General features: G+C 36.3%; 1 protein-coding gene across 1 annotated transcript in view; it reads left to right on the top strand.

The window, feature by feature from the left end:
• LRP2 (LDL receptor related protein 2) overlaps window positions 1-13,335 on the top strand; it is a gene marked incomplete at both ends in the record, with an annotated part of 128,707 nt that overhangs the window by 46,845 nt on the left and 68,527 nt on the right. The window contains 13 exons of the mRNA XM_082001851.1: window positions 783-986; window positions 1,654-1,846; window positions 3,054-3,179; window positions 3,488-3,618; window positions 4,384-4,521; window positions 5,410-5,691; window positions 6,862-7,101; window positions 7,733-7,852; window positions 8,231-8,347; window positions 9,068-9,445; window positions 10,339-10,587; window positions 11,760-11,971; window positions 12,457-12,641. Coding sequence (XP_081857977.1) covers window positions 783-986; window positions 1,654-1,846; window positions 3,054-3,179; window positions 3,488-3,618; window positions 4,384-4,521; window positions 5,410-5,691; window positions 6,862-7,101; window positions 7,733-7,852; window positions 8,231-8,347; window positions 9,068-9,445; window positions 10,339-10,587; window positions 11,760-11,971; window positions 12,457-12,641 — 2,575 coding nt within the window. The remainder of the gene's footprint in view (window positions 1-782; window positions 987-1,653; window positions 1,847-3,053; window positions 3,180-3,487; window positions 3,619-4,383; window positions 4,522-5,409; window positions 5,692-6,861; window positions 7,102-7,732; window positions 7,853-8,230; window positions 8,348-9,067; window positions 9,446-10,338; window positions 10,588-11,759; window positions 11,972-12,456; window positions 12,642-13,335) is intronic.

Here is a 13,335-nt window from a genome sequence, read left to right as displayed (position 1 = left end):
ATTTCTGCTGATGTTCATTTCAAGCCACAACAACTTAAACTCACCAACTTCTATGAGCATTTTAAGAGAGTTAGATATGGAATACGTGTAGAAAGCTGTATGATTAAGATCTTAATTCTGAAATCAAGCATGGATGCTTGCTAGTATGCAGATTTTGCATTACCTTGAACATGTAAAGCTGCTTTCTTGTGCAGTAATTTGCAGATTAGGTTGGTGGTCTTCTTTTGAAATACATATGGCAAACAATAAGAGATTCAGTTTTGGAGCTGTGGGCTTCCATCAGAAATCTGCTGCTTCCTTTTTGAGTGCAGAATTGTTGCTGATGGGAGGGTTGCCATGTGTATCTGTTGGCAAATTAAGCCAGATATGTTGTCTCTAGTTCTACTATTTGACCATACATTTATCTGGTTATCTCAGATATGGTCTGGTTATATGGTGGCTCCACAAAGCCTGTGAGGTTGTTTTTTTTTTACAGCTGATTGTAAAGAGGTGAGCACAGAAGATGATTTCTGCTTCCATAGGGTTAATGTTCTCTGTAAAGGTGTATTAGGACCACAGTAGCAATGCAAGAGGAATACCTTACCATATCACCTAATGTTCTGGGTTGGGTTTTATTTTTCTTATTCAGTTTTTAGGTCACTGTATATTTAAATTCCTATTTTCTCATTCTTCTTTTTTTCTGTTTCCAGGCTATTAGTGTTGCCAAAGGAAAATAAAGCTTTACAGTTAATTAATGCTGAATTGTCTCACCTTATGAATAAGTCCGATATTTTCTTTTGCAGCTGTGCAGCAGTTCCTGCTGTTTTCATCCCAGCTGGCAGTGCGGGGGATCCCATTCAATCTCTCCACCCAGGAAGATGTGATCATACCTGTAACAGGGAGCCCATCATACTTTGTTGGAATTGACTTCTGTGCTCAGGATGACACCATTTTTTTTTCAGACACAAGTAAAGACATGATCTATAAACAGAAAACCGATGGTTCAGGTGAGAAACAGTCTTAGGAATTGCAAAGTAATTGTGTGAAGGAGAGTAGGATATATATTTCTAAAAAGAAGCACAAAAAGTCACATTGTGATATATACAGATAAATCTCAGTGTCACCACAGTAATCTGGAAAATGTTTGTCAAAAGTGTTTGTTCAACTCATATTAAGCTCACTGTCTTCTGTTCTTTGACAAACTTGTTGAATATGTTTGGGAGTGAACTATTTGTAGCACTTCTCACTACTAGTATTTGTCATCACCAGTCTGTTTATGCAGACTAGTATGCCCTTCAGTAGTATGAAACTGAGTTTCTCTTTTTAATTTCCCTATACAGAGAGCAGTATGTTTGTTATGATACTGTAATACAGAAAAAGAACATTATGGTTGTGAGATTTTTGGAAGTCCTGTTTGTGGTAGTGCAAAGAATGTTTCTCTTCAATTTATAATAGCTATCAAATATATATTAAGTCCACATATAGTCAACTCCTCAACATATACCTCCTTTGCCTGGAGCAAAGGGCACCCCCTCCCCGTGGTTATTGGTCTTTATATTCAGAGGCAGCATTTTTACCAAGGGGAACCACTAGTTTTGTGAACAGAATACTGCAATCATGTTATTTCCTCTGTTCCTGAACATTTACAATCATGATGCATGTTATAAATTCTAGGAAGAGAAATCCTGACGGCTAATAGAGTGGAAAGTGTTGAAGATTTGGCCTTTGACTGGATCTCAAAGAATCTATACTGGACAGACCCTCGGTACAGGAGCATTAGTGTGATGAGACTGGCAGATAAATCTAGGAGAGCTATTGTTCAGAATTTAAATAATCCTCGATCAATAGTGATTCATCCTGTTATTGGGTAGGTTTAGCTTTGATTCTTACTTGAAACTATATGAACAAATTTATGGTTTAAGCAGAATCGGTGAGGTTAAATTTGTGTCTCATTCTGGATTTCTGTTTGGATTTGTGTTCTTTTCCAAAATACCATCTCTTTTCAGTTCTCTTGTCTTTATTTTGTTTGTTTTTATTCTGGCCTAGGATACAACACTCAGAGGAAAGGGCAAGGTGATACAGATTCCACATGAAAGAAGCACTCAAAAGAATTCTCTTTAAAAGCATAAAAGCACCAGGATTGTTTTTGTTTACTCCTGTGTGTTGATAAACAGGCAAAAGAACTTTGTTTCTTTGTATCACTCAGATTAGAAAACTATTTCTAGTTGAAAGAGAAAGTTTTCTAAATTATTTTTAATTTACTTTCAGTTCCCAGAATGCTAACCTTGGTTTCTTTATTTTTCCTATCTGAATGTTTTTATTTGAAACATATTAGATACTACTGACTGTATTTGATACATATCTTACAAGATGTGATTCTGTGTACATAAAAGGAAGCCCTGCTTTTCTTTGATGGAAATGCTTAACTTCAAGCATTAGTCTGTGTTATTTGGCCATGCCAAAACAGTGTTTCTTTCACAGCATAGTTCAGCTTCCTACTGCCATACTACTGAATTTCTTAATTCTTGGATATTGAATTTTCATGTTTAGTAACCAAATATACTATTTTGGAAGTAATCTCACAAGAAGACAGCTGAACTTGGATCCCTGGGTATCCCGGCCTTTTTTGTTCACTGCTTTGTAAAGTTATTTAACACTAGCTTCAACTCTTTGACTGTAGGCATAAGTCAAAGGATCAGGAGGAAATTCTTTGTAATACTCATGCTTACTTGTAAGTATTACCTGGAAGACACATTTTTGCTTGATTCTGCCTTCTTGTCAATACTTAAATGAAATCCTTAACAATTTTAACAAAGTTACAGGTATTTCCTATCTGAAGGGACAAACCACTTCTGAAGATTTTGGAAGTTGTTGTACACAGGATAAAAGTTTTTATCAGTTGGTAACACTACCAGCTGAGGAGAGGGAGATGGTCAACATAAAATTGTATTTTTTTTTTTTAGGGTACACGAAGATATGGTACAAAGAAGACTGTTAATGCTGCTCAAATATTTGCTCTGTTTAATTACGATATATCATTGGGTTTATGTGTCTTTGGACATGTGTCCTTTCAGGTATATATTCTGGACAGATTGGTTCCGTCCTGCTAAGATCATGAGGGCCTGGAGTGATGGATCCCATGCTTTGCCAATTGTGAATACAACACTAGGCTGGCCTAATGGCCTAGCCATTGACTGGAGGTAAGGACAACACAGAAGACAGAGAAACAGCTAGAGCTGTTTTTGAGCAATAGTACTTTTTCCTTTAAGCTGTTAGGGATTAAAAATAAAGGAATTGTGTCAGGTTGTGTGCACTGGCACTTTTGTATTGAAGACCTTTTTTTTTCAATTTGTTGAAAAGCCTGTAAAAGGTAAGATTTTCTCAGAATCGCTCCCCACACATCCCAATAGCCTCTTGTCAGGTTTAAGATTATTATTTGAGAAAAAGTTAGTGCTTCCAAATGGACATAATATCATTTGAAGAGATATGACGTTTTCATTATTTCTAGTTCTCTAAGACTGTACTGGGTGGATGCCTTTTTTGATAAAATTGAGCACAGCACCTTTGATGGGCTGGACAGACGGACTCTTGAACGTGTTACTCAGATGACTCACCCGTTTGGCCTTACTATTTTTGGAGGTAAGTCTGGCATTGAAAAATACTATCTATTATCACAGATTTCTTTTTATCTGATGATCTGTGAGTATGTGAGGTAAAATAACATGGCCTTTGTAATACTTTCCCTATAAAATGCTTTTCCTATAAAAAAACACTGTTGAAAATTTACATTAAAACTATATATTTAGTACCTCTTGCTTGGTTTTAGGACTGTTTTTACGTATATTTGTGTTTAAACAGTTTGAGGAAGATCAGGTAACTCTTTTAGTGCAGCAAGGCAGATATGCTGTACTAATTATAGCTTCCAAGGTGGCTACTCCTGCTGGACAGACAAGGTAAATCACCTCCCTCGATATGATCAGCAATTTCAGGATTTTATTAATTGTGTGTAGATTTTATCAGTGGATTTATGTCGTGTGTGAAGAAGATGTCAGCATCTGACCACTTTTGATTTTGTGTAGAAATACCTTAAAAAATATTCTAAGATTTTTTGGAAGGGGTCTTAATTACTTTTAAAATTGCCTTGGAATGTGAAACGTCAGTTGAGTCTTATATCTCAATTTAAGTGAGATCTGAGAGGGCTTGTTTTTCTAGGTTATGTCTGCCTATGACTGAAGGACTCAATTTGACTGCATTAGTGAAAGAAGTCCTTTTGTCTTTTTCATGAAACAGTTATGAAAAATTATTAAATTGACATGAAAAACTTTGCTGTTTTTTCTCATGATGCTTGATCTTTTATGACATATTGCTCTGCAATTGTTATATGTTAAATGTCTTTCAAAACAGGTTATGCCTATTTCTCTGATTGGAGACTTGGTGGAATAATTCGAGTGAGGAAGTCTGATGGCGGAGAAATGACTATTATTAGGAGGGGCATTAGTAACGTTATGCATGTTAAAGCATATGATGCTCATTCCCAAACAGGTAAGCTCTTTTGTACAGATGAAAGACATGAAATAGGGAATTAGAGACAAAATATCATGACAGCAGGTTTCCACTCTCAATTTTAGAAGTGGCTTTACTGAATCCTAACTGACATGTGGGGGAGGCAGCACAGGCACTTGCAATCACACGTCGTATAATTCACTGTTTTGTGACACTATGCAATTTTCCTCCACTTTCTGTTACTTTATCTAATAACCTCGTAAAATGAAATTATGATTCCATTGTGTTTTGTGTAATTGTATCACCAATTACAACCTTGTATTTCTCTTTTTCCAATAGAAGTTTTAATTAAACTGAACTATTTGTTTTAAGGAATCATGTAAAAATGTATTAATTAAACTACTATTCTTAAAGTAATCACTGGGTACAAGTCTCTATCTTTTTCTTCTTTTCACTGCTAAATTTATGCAATTCTATGATATAAAACAAGGATTTGGTATTGCAGTTAATTTAGTAAAACACCCCATGCACTTACTAAACATATGATCAAATCGTGTGCTAAGGCTCAGCACCTGCTCAGTGTCCAAAGATTGGATCGAGATTCCCAGCCTTTCTAAAAGCTCCTCGTTTGTGGTAGTATACTTGTTTCCAGACAGTTGCTGAAAATTGGTAGAAAATTGGATGAAATTTAATAGTACGTTCTTGGTTTCCCTAAACGTTTGTGTCAATGAAGAGTATATGGAATGTGGGACTTGTTATTATGACTTACTGTCAGTGAACTTGACCCTGTTTTGCAGTGTATGCAAAATCAGGATTTGCTACAGCATCTTTTTTGTAAATCATTCTTTTACAGTTACTAAGCACTTTTAATAGTTCCCAAGCTGTTACCAGTAGTGTATGCATTGATCTTCTCTATCACTTTTTAAGGCTCTAACTACTGTAATAGAGGAACAAATCCCAATGGAGACTGCAGCCATTTCTGCTTCCCAGTACCAAATTTTCAGAGAGTTTGTGGTTGTCCTTATGGCATGAAGCTGGCTTCAAATCAGCTGACGTGTGTTGAAGATCCATCCAACGAACCACCTACTTTGCAGTGTGGTTCCTACTCTTTTTCCTGTGGTAATGGAAGATGTGTGCCTCAGTACTATCAGTGTGATGGTGTTGATCATTGCCATGATAACAGTGATGAACAAAACTGCGGTTCTTTAAGTAAGTAATCCCTGTAATTCACAGCTAGTATTTGTTGTTTGCAGTTCAGAAAGTTTGATGGGTCAGTCTGATTTTGGTGGAATAAACCCCTGTTTTTTAGAGTTGCACCTGTGGATAAATCCTGAAATCTACCTGAGAGATAAGTTACTTTGTAAGTTATTCAGATAACTCATGGGAATATGGGAGTCAACACTGGCCACCTAAAGAATGCACGAAAATAATCATAGCTCACTAGTTCCCAAAACTCAATTTACAGAGTAACAAAAATTTATCTTCTAAAGAAAAAAAGTTGTCTGTCTTCTTAGTTTTTTGTAAATTTCGAAAGATGTTGAAATATCACTTGCTTGTCTTATCTTGATGCATGGGGAGGGACAAACCATCTTAATAAAAGTGAAGATGTTTAAAAAATAGCACCATAAGAAAAATAACAAAATCATATGCATTGTCTAACATCCTCTAAGATTAGAGTAGCACTTTTTATTTCATTTAACATCTGAATAAAAGTTTTATGGCTTTCATTATATTTGGGCACTTCTGAACTTGTTATGTCTTGATTTTTACAGTGAAGTGGATTAAAAGCACATTGGTTCATTTCCTGGTTTTACTGTAAAGTGTCTCACACAAAATATTTTGTTGAGAGAACAGCTGGATAATTATGGTTGATAAGATACTGTAGAATTCTTGGCTTTTATGAGATATTTGGTGCTTCTTTCTTCAGAATTAATTCTTTCTTTTCAGTCACAAACAAGAAAACAGGACATATTAATAAAATATGCTCCTTAATGCATAGGAGTAGTATGACTAAAGTATAAACTCTATTTCTTATTAGTGGGATATTTTAGAATAACTAGAATGTCTTTTGGGGAAAAGGAAAGTATAAAGCAAATGGCTACTTGAAGATATATTTCTTGTTCTTTAGATTTTTTTGAAGTGCTTAACAATTTAGTTTTGTATTGATTCTTGCAGTTTAAAAATGCTTGTGAGTATTCTGTTCAGTTCTGCAGCACGTTGGCATGACAGACATTTTAACTTTAAGCAAATGTGCATTTTTTAATTTGATGCATATTTTAGACATTCTGTAAGTATACTAATGTACTTAATACTCTGGCAGGGAAGGCAAGTTTTGGAGATCTTTATAAAAGTGTCCTCCTGTTTTGTTTTTTTATTTAGACAATACTTGTGCTTCATCAGCTTTTACCTGTGCCAGTGGACAGTGTATTCCAGGTCGCTGGCGTTGCGATAAACATAATGACTGTTTTGATGGCAGTGATGAATTGCATTGTCCTACACAAGGACCCACTTCATGCCCTGTAACCCTGTTCACCTGTGATAATAATAGATGTATTCCTAGAATCTGGCTATGTGATACTGATAATGACTGTGGTGATGGGTCAGATGAAAAAAACTGCAGTGAGTATCACAACTGTCTGTTGTTTTTTAAACATGTGCGTATGTCTACATAGAGATGTCTATTGGTGTAAGGTTGATAAATTAGGAAGAAAGACCTAATATCTAAGTTAGACTAATATTTTGCAGTCCATAAGGTGTGGAAAACTCATCTAACTTGAACTACCACAGCCTAGTAGACTGCAGAAAAATAATTAAAAAAAAATAAAAAAGGGCAACTGTGATAGTTATAATCATGGTGCTGCAATTTACAGCAAAAAGCAGCTAAAGCCTAGATGTTCTAAGCGCTTATTTCATGAGTGATGTCAGTAATGACTATGGTGTAGTCAGCTAATCTAGTCTGGAAGCTTTTACCAGAAGTAGTTTTTCCATATACTTTTACCAGTAGTTTTTCCATATACTTTCTTTAGCATTATTTACCACTGAGTGGAATTTGCTGTTTGTTTTGCATGAGTCCAAGCCTACATATGAATAAACAATTACGTGAAACTAATATAATAGTGCTTGTAATTTGTATGATTACTGGTTGCTGCATTACATGCTGCAAGTTAGTGTCTTTCTACAATCTCAGTATTATGCTGATTACAGAAGAGAGAAAAGAAACACATCTGTGTTTATTTGTCATTCTTAATAGCTTTCACAGGTACTTGTGAACCCAGGCAATTTCAGTGTCCAGACCATCGCTGTATTGACCCATTCTATGTCTGCGATGGAGACAAAGACTGTATAGATGGTGCTGATGAGCATGACTGCAGTAAGTGTAACTTTGTTGAACGCCTCTTTATTGTTTCATCACTCTTGCCCCCTGAGGGGTCTTTGGTGACCTCATATTACCAGCTCCAAGATAGCAGAATGCATAATAAACCTATCCATAAATTAACCCTGTTTTGTGATGCTTGTTTTAGCATTTTAGTAAGCCCTTTGATCTCTAGGCTGGTTGCAGAGGGCTGAAAGCTGTTTCTTCTGTTTTCTGTAGGTTCCAAGGTCACTGCATTTTCTGTGGCCTAGGGAAATCAGGTCTTCAATGGAACTTGGACTCCTGATATCGTACCTGACTTGGGCACTTGTAGAAAAATTGGGTGCAGTCTAGCTCTGTAAAATAAATAAATCAACCATTTTTTTTATTTTGTAGTATATAACTGCAGTGCCACAGAGTTTAAATGTCTAAGTGGAGACCAGTGTATCAGCACTTACTACCAGTGTGATGGTGTTTTTGACTGTAATGATCACTCGGATGAGACTGATTGCCGTAAGTATACTGATGCTGAAAAAAAGGCTTTAGTTACTAGGTGATGCTTCTGAAAATTTACTTTATCTGCTATATCAAATAAATGGCACTTCTGTCCTTAAAAACCTCAAAATTCTTTTTAGGGAAAGTTATCTATAAATTGTTTTTCTGAGCAGAAATTTCAAACACAGTAGGTTCCAGCTCAAGAGTAGATTTTTCTGGCAAATAGTAGAGTTTGCGTTCCTTTTGACTGTAACATTTTGTTTTACTTGGCACCTCAATCTCAGGGTTTAAAAGTAAAATTAAGTAATCTATTAATCTAGAAAACTGAAAACCTTGTATCCATGAGAGTGAGACTGAGTAATCTTTTACATTTAAGTTAGTTAAAATGTTGCAATGCAGGGCAGTGAAAACTAGTTTCAGCAAGTAATTTGATATTGCTTTGGGCATGCACATAGATATGAATATATGTAGATATCAATATGTGCTTGCTCAAAGTGTAACGATAGCTGGATTGCCTCATTCACTATATTATAAAATAGGATTTAAATTAATCAGATTCTGAAATGCCATGTAGATTGACTGACTGTGATTCTATGGCCTGATCTAAAAGCAATACAGTTCTTAATAGAATACTGTTAAGTCTTACTATTAAGTAACTACTTATGCAAGAGATTAAGTGATTTTGCTTCCTGTCTAAAATTGAAACAGTTTCTAAACTGTTGAATGTCACTGTTTTAGCTACAAGACCACCAGGGATGTGCCACCAGAATGAATTCCAATGTCAATCAGATGGCAATTGTGTTCCTGCTAACTGGGAATGTGATGGCCATCTTGACTGTGCAGATGGCTCGGATGAACATCATAGGTGTCCTGCCAGGACTTGTCCTCCATCTCTTTTCCGCTGTGATAATGGCAACTGTGTCTATCGAGCATGGATCTGTGATGGTGATAATGACTGCAGGGATATGAGCGATGAGAGGGATTGTCCTACTCAACCCTTCCGGTGCCCCAGCTGGCAATGGCAATGTCCAGGTCACAGTATCTGCGTGAATCTGAGCAGAGTATGTGATAATTCTGCTGATTGTCCTAATGGAGCTGATGAATCCCCATTGTGCAGTAAGTGACTGTTCAAGCATCTACTATAGCCTACTATGTGCTATGGCTTCAGGAAGAAATGGAATGTTCAGCATGCTGTGTTTAGTGCAGCAATGTCTCTAGCAGTAATTGTAAGCACGCTGAAATTGGAGCTCAGATTACTAAGTGGAACTTGCTTGCAGTGAAAGGAGACTACAATGATGAACTCATTAGCTATGTCCAGTCTTGTGCTCTGAATTCAAGTGTGACTTCCACTGACTTAGATATATTTTTTTATATAGCAATATGGGAATGAGCTTTGTGTTCCTGAACACATTCATTAAAGCACGGTATGCTTTAGGTTTAAATGATTCAGTCCTTAGTAGATTTAGTCCATAATATTTTCTTTTAAATTTCTAACTCCAGAAATCATGAAAAAAATCTAAAAGCTCATGTGTAGCCAGAATTTATATTTATGTTGATTATGGATTGATTTAAGCATAACCTTTTTCTTTCTTTCCTTCCTTCTTTCTTCTTCTCTTTAATCAATGCACATTCTCAGATGAACCCCAGCCAGGTATGATTATACAATTGTTTGTTAATACAATTTTAGACTTGGAATGGTACAGTAACATTTTGTATATTTCTACCTAGTTTTTTAAATTTTGTTATGAATTCTTAGACAAAGCAGCCTTCTGTTTAGCATTTGTTTAATGGGATTCAGAAGTACATGCTATGTTATCTGCCTTTACATGCGCTGGGTGTGTTATATTTTGCATAAGGGCCTCAGTCCAGTCTCATATTGTATGTGAGATGATTGTGCAGTCATGTTTTAGCAGCAGTCTTAGGCTAGTAATGCAATTGCAAAGTATGAAATTTAGCATAAGAAGCTTTTGTTAACTATTTGCTTATTTCCTTCTGGAACCCCATTTCAGATCAGGAGAGCTGCTCTGACAATAATGCCGGCTGCACCCATGAATGTATTCAAGGACCCTTTGGAGCTCAGTGTACTTGTCCTGTTGGGTACCAGCTTGCAAATGACTCCAAGACCTGTGAGGATATTAATGAATGTGACCCTCCAGGCTTCTGTAGTCAGCATTGTTACAATGAAAGAGGGTCTTTTAGGTGTTACTGTGATGAAGGATACATTCTAGAAACCAATGGGAAGACTTGTAAAGCAGCAGGTGAGGAACCTAAAGAATGACAACAGTGTCTGGAAAATATTAAGCTTTGCCATTTTCATATTGTTCTCTTTTAAAAGAGCTGATGTAAACAGCCACTTAAAGTTGTTCATGGCAGATGACCTTGAGTATTGAAATTGTCAGCTGAGGGGTTAATTGGAAACTATTATTCTCTTGAACTAATATATTTAAATTAACACTGTAGTTTTTAATCCTGGATTGGTCAAAAATAATATTCTGGAGAAAAGCAATGTCAAGCATCTGTAGGCCATAGGCTAAAATTTGCTTTTTCTGAAGTTCAGTGCTCACAGAGTGTTTAAATCTCAGGCTTTCACAAGACTTACCTAGTACCTATGCCATACTTTGCTCATTTCTAAAGAACAAACAACAGTGTCACAACCTAGCTGTCCATTGTTCTGTGTCTCTTATGTAGTACATGGACACTACAGGGCAGCCATATATCCCGTGGAATGTGTCACCACAGGTTTCCTGGTTTAGGGTTGTACTCGGGTTGTGTAAGACTTGCAATTTACCTGCAGATAAGCCTGGCCCTTACTAACAGGGAGTTTCTTATAGTTTGCTGTCTTTATGATTTCTGCTCTTCAGTTGTTTTTCAGCAACTTACCAGTGTAAGCTGCTGCACAGCAATCTAACCACAACAGCCTATGGCTTTCCTGTAATCTGCATATTCTCCTCCCTGGTCCCCATGCAGTCTAAAGGGGGAAAAAAGAGTGGGCTGGCTAAAAAGGAGGAAGAGCCAGGCTGTGTAGAGTAATTGGTGGTACTGGTGGAACTCTGGGGTTTGAATCAGGACTGGGAGCTGAGAGTGGCTTATTGAGGAATGAAGGCTGGATGTCAGCAGCAAACTGGTTGGACAATGGGGAAGAGGACCCAAGGTTCAGATATGAGACTGGAAGGGGAGTCTAGCAGAAAGAGTAAATGATGGAGAAAGGATGGAGGAAAGCCAAAGTAGATCTAAAAGTCAGGATGGACAGACTGGATAGGATAAAATATCTTGGCGTGAGAATGGATTTGAATTTGTCCTTTCAATATGTATATCTAGATACAATAGCTTTGATGCTATAAAGTCATACCAAATTACTCAGTGTTTCTTTTTCATACAGAATTACTGTTGCATAGCTTATTGGCTTATTTTAATTTCTTTCCTTTGACAGAGTCTGGGAATCTTCTTTTGCTGGTAGCAAGTCGTAACCAAATTGTTGTGGACAACATCACTTCTCAGTCACACAGTATTTATTCTCTGGTTCGTGATGGGAGGAATATTGTGGCTATTGATTTTGATTCAATCACAGATCGTATCTTTTGGTCTGACACAACACAGGATAAAATTTGGAGTGCTTATCAAAATGGGACTGACCGAAAAATAGTAAGTTTCGCTGAGTTATTCTTGTCTCTTTGTTGTGAAGAGAAAATGAAGACACTGTATCTCCAGTTAACAAAGGGGAAGAGGGAATTCCCAACATAGTAAGAAGAGAGGTAACACAAAGTGAAACAACTTTGTAGATACTAAGCCAACATTTCGTATAACTTCTTGAAAAAGAAAAGGGAATGCTTTCAAGAAGCCCTTTTTTAACATCAGGCTATAAGTTCATTTTCCTATTAGTAGATGCTAACTTCTTCAATAGATCCACTGAAGTTAGTAGGAGTGTTTGGGTATATGCTTTGTCACTCCTTTAGTATGTACATTGTGACTCATTCTGCATAAGAGACCTAGAAAATGTTGGAGATTTTATTCCCCGTTTTCCGTATCCATAGAAATGGAAAGGGTAAAAATTTAATATCAACTAGTTTGTTCTCTCTCTCTCCCCCCCCCCTTTTTTTTTTTTTTTTTTAATTTTTGTTATTAAACAGGTGTTTGACAGTGGTGTCACCGTGACTGAAAGTATAGCAGTAGATTGGGTAGGTCGCAATCTTTACTGGACAGACTTTGTTCTGGAAACAATTGAAGTCTCTAAAATGGATGGGAGCCACAGGACTGTGCTGATTAGTGAAAATATAACAAATCCAAGGGGACTAGTGTTAGATCCCAGAATTGAGTAAGATTTTTTTTTTATGCTTTGTTTTGAAAAGATGCATATTTTATTATGTAACAATATTCAAATTTGAGATATGCCCTAGTTGTATTGTAATCATAGATGACAAGTGGAAGAGAAAACTTAAGACAAATTTTTAAAATAGTGTGTTTATGGAGTTAATTTAATATTTAAAGTCATATAGTAATTCTTTGTAATCTGTTGCTTTGTTTCACTGTAACAAGCTGTTTTTTTGTCTGTATAACAGATTTTCCTACATTTGTTTCCTAGTTAAGAACTATAAATTGAAAATTCTCATGTATCATTATCGGTTGGTGGTATACCACAAACTTCCATGTAGTATAATGTGGTATGCCTACCTGGCAAGGAACAGGTAGCTTCATAGCCCCAACTCTAAAATAATTATCTGTGCTGTATTAATGTTATCACAAAAGCACCTTTTCATTTCAGACAGCAAGTGGCATAGAGTAAATGGAATGTTTTGAATGATTTGAACCGTTCATGTACAAACTTTTACTTTTTTTTGCGCTTTTCAATGCCTTGAACTCTATTTACTGCCAGCCACATGGGGCTCTTTAGTTATAGTGCTGTTAATATTACCAATGCATGTCTGTAAAAGTACATACCCATATCAAATTATTATTTAGCAGTGGGATGATCAGATTATAATCAACATTGAAAAACAGTGACAACAGTA

This window comes from Phaethon aethereus (genome assembly GCF_964289735.1).
Source record: "Phaethon aethereus genome assembly, chromosome: 6".
NCBI classification, from domain to species: Eukaryota; Metazoa; Chordata; class Aves; order Phaethontiformes; family Phaethontidae; genus Phaethon; species Phaethon aethereus.
This window is presented reverse-complemented; position numbering and strand designations above follow the sequence as displayed.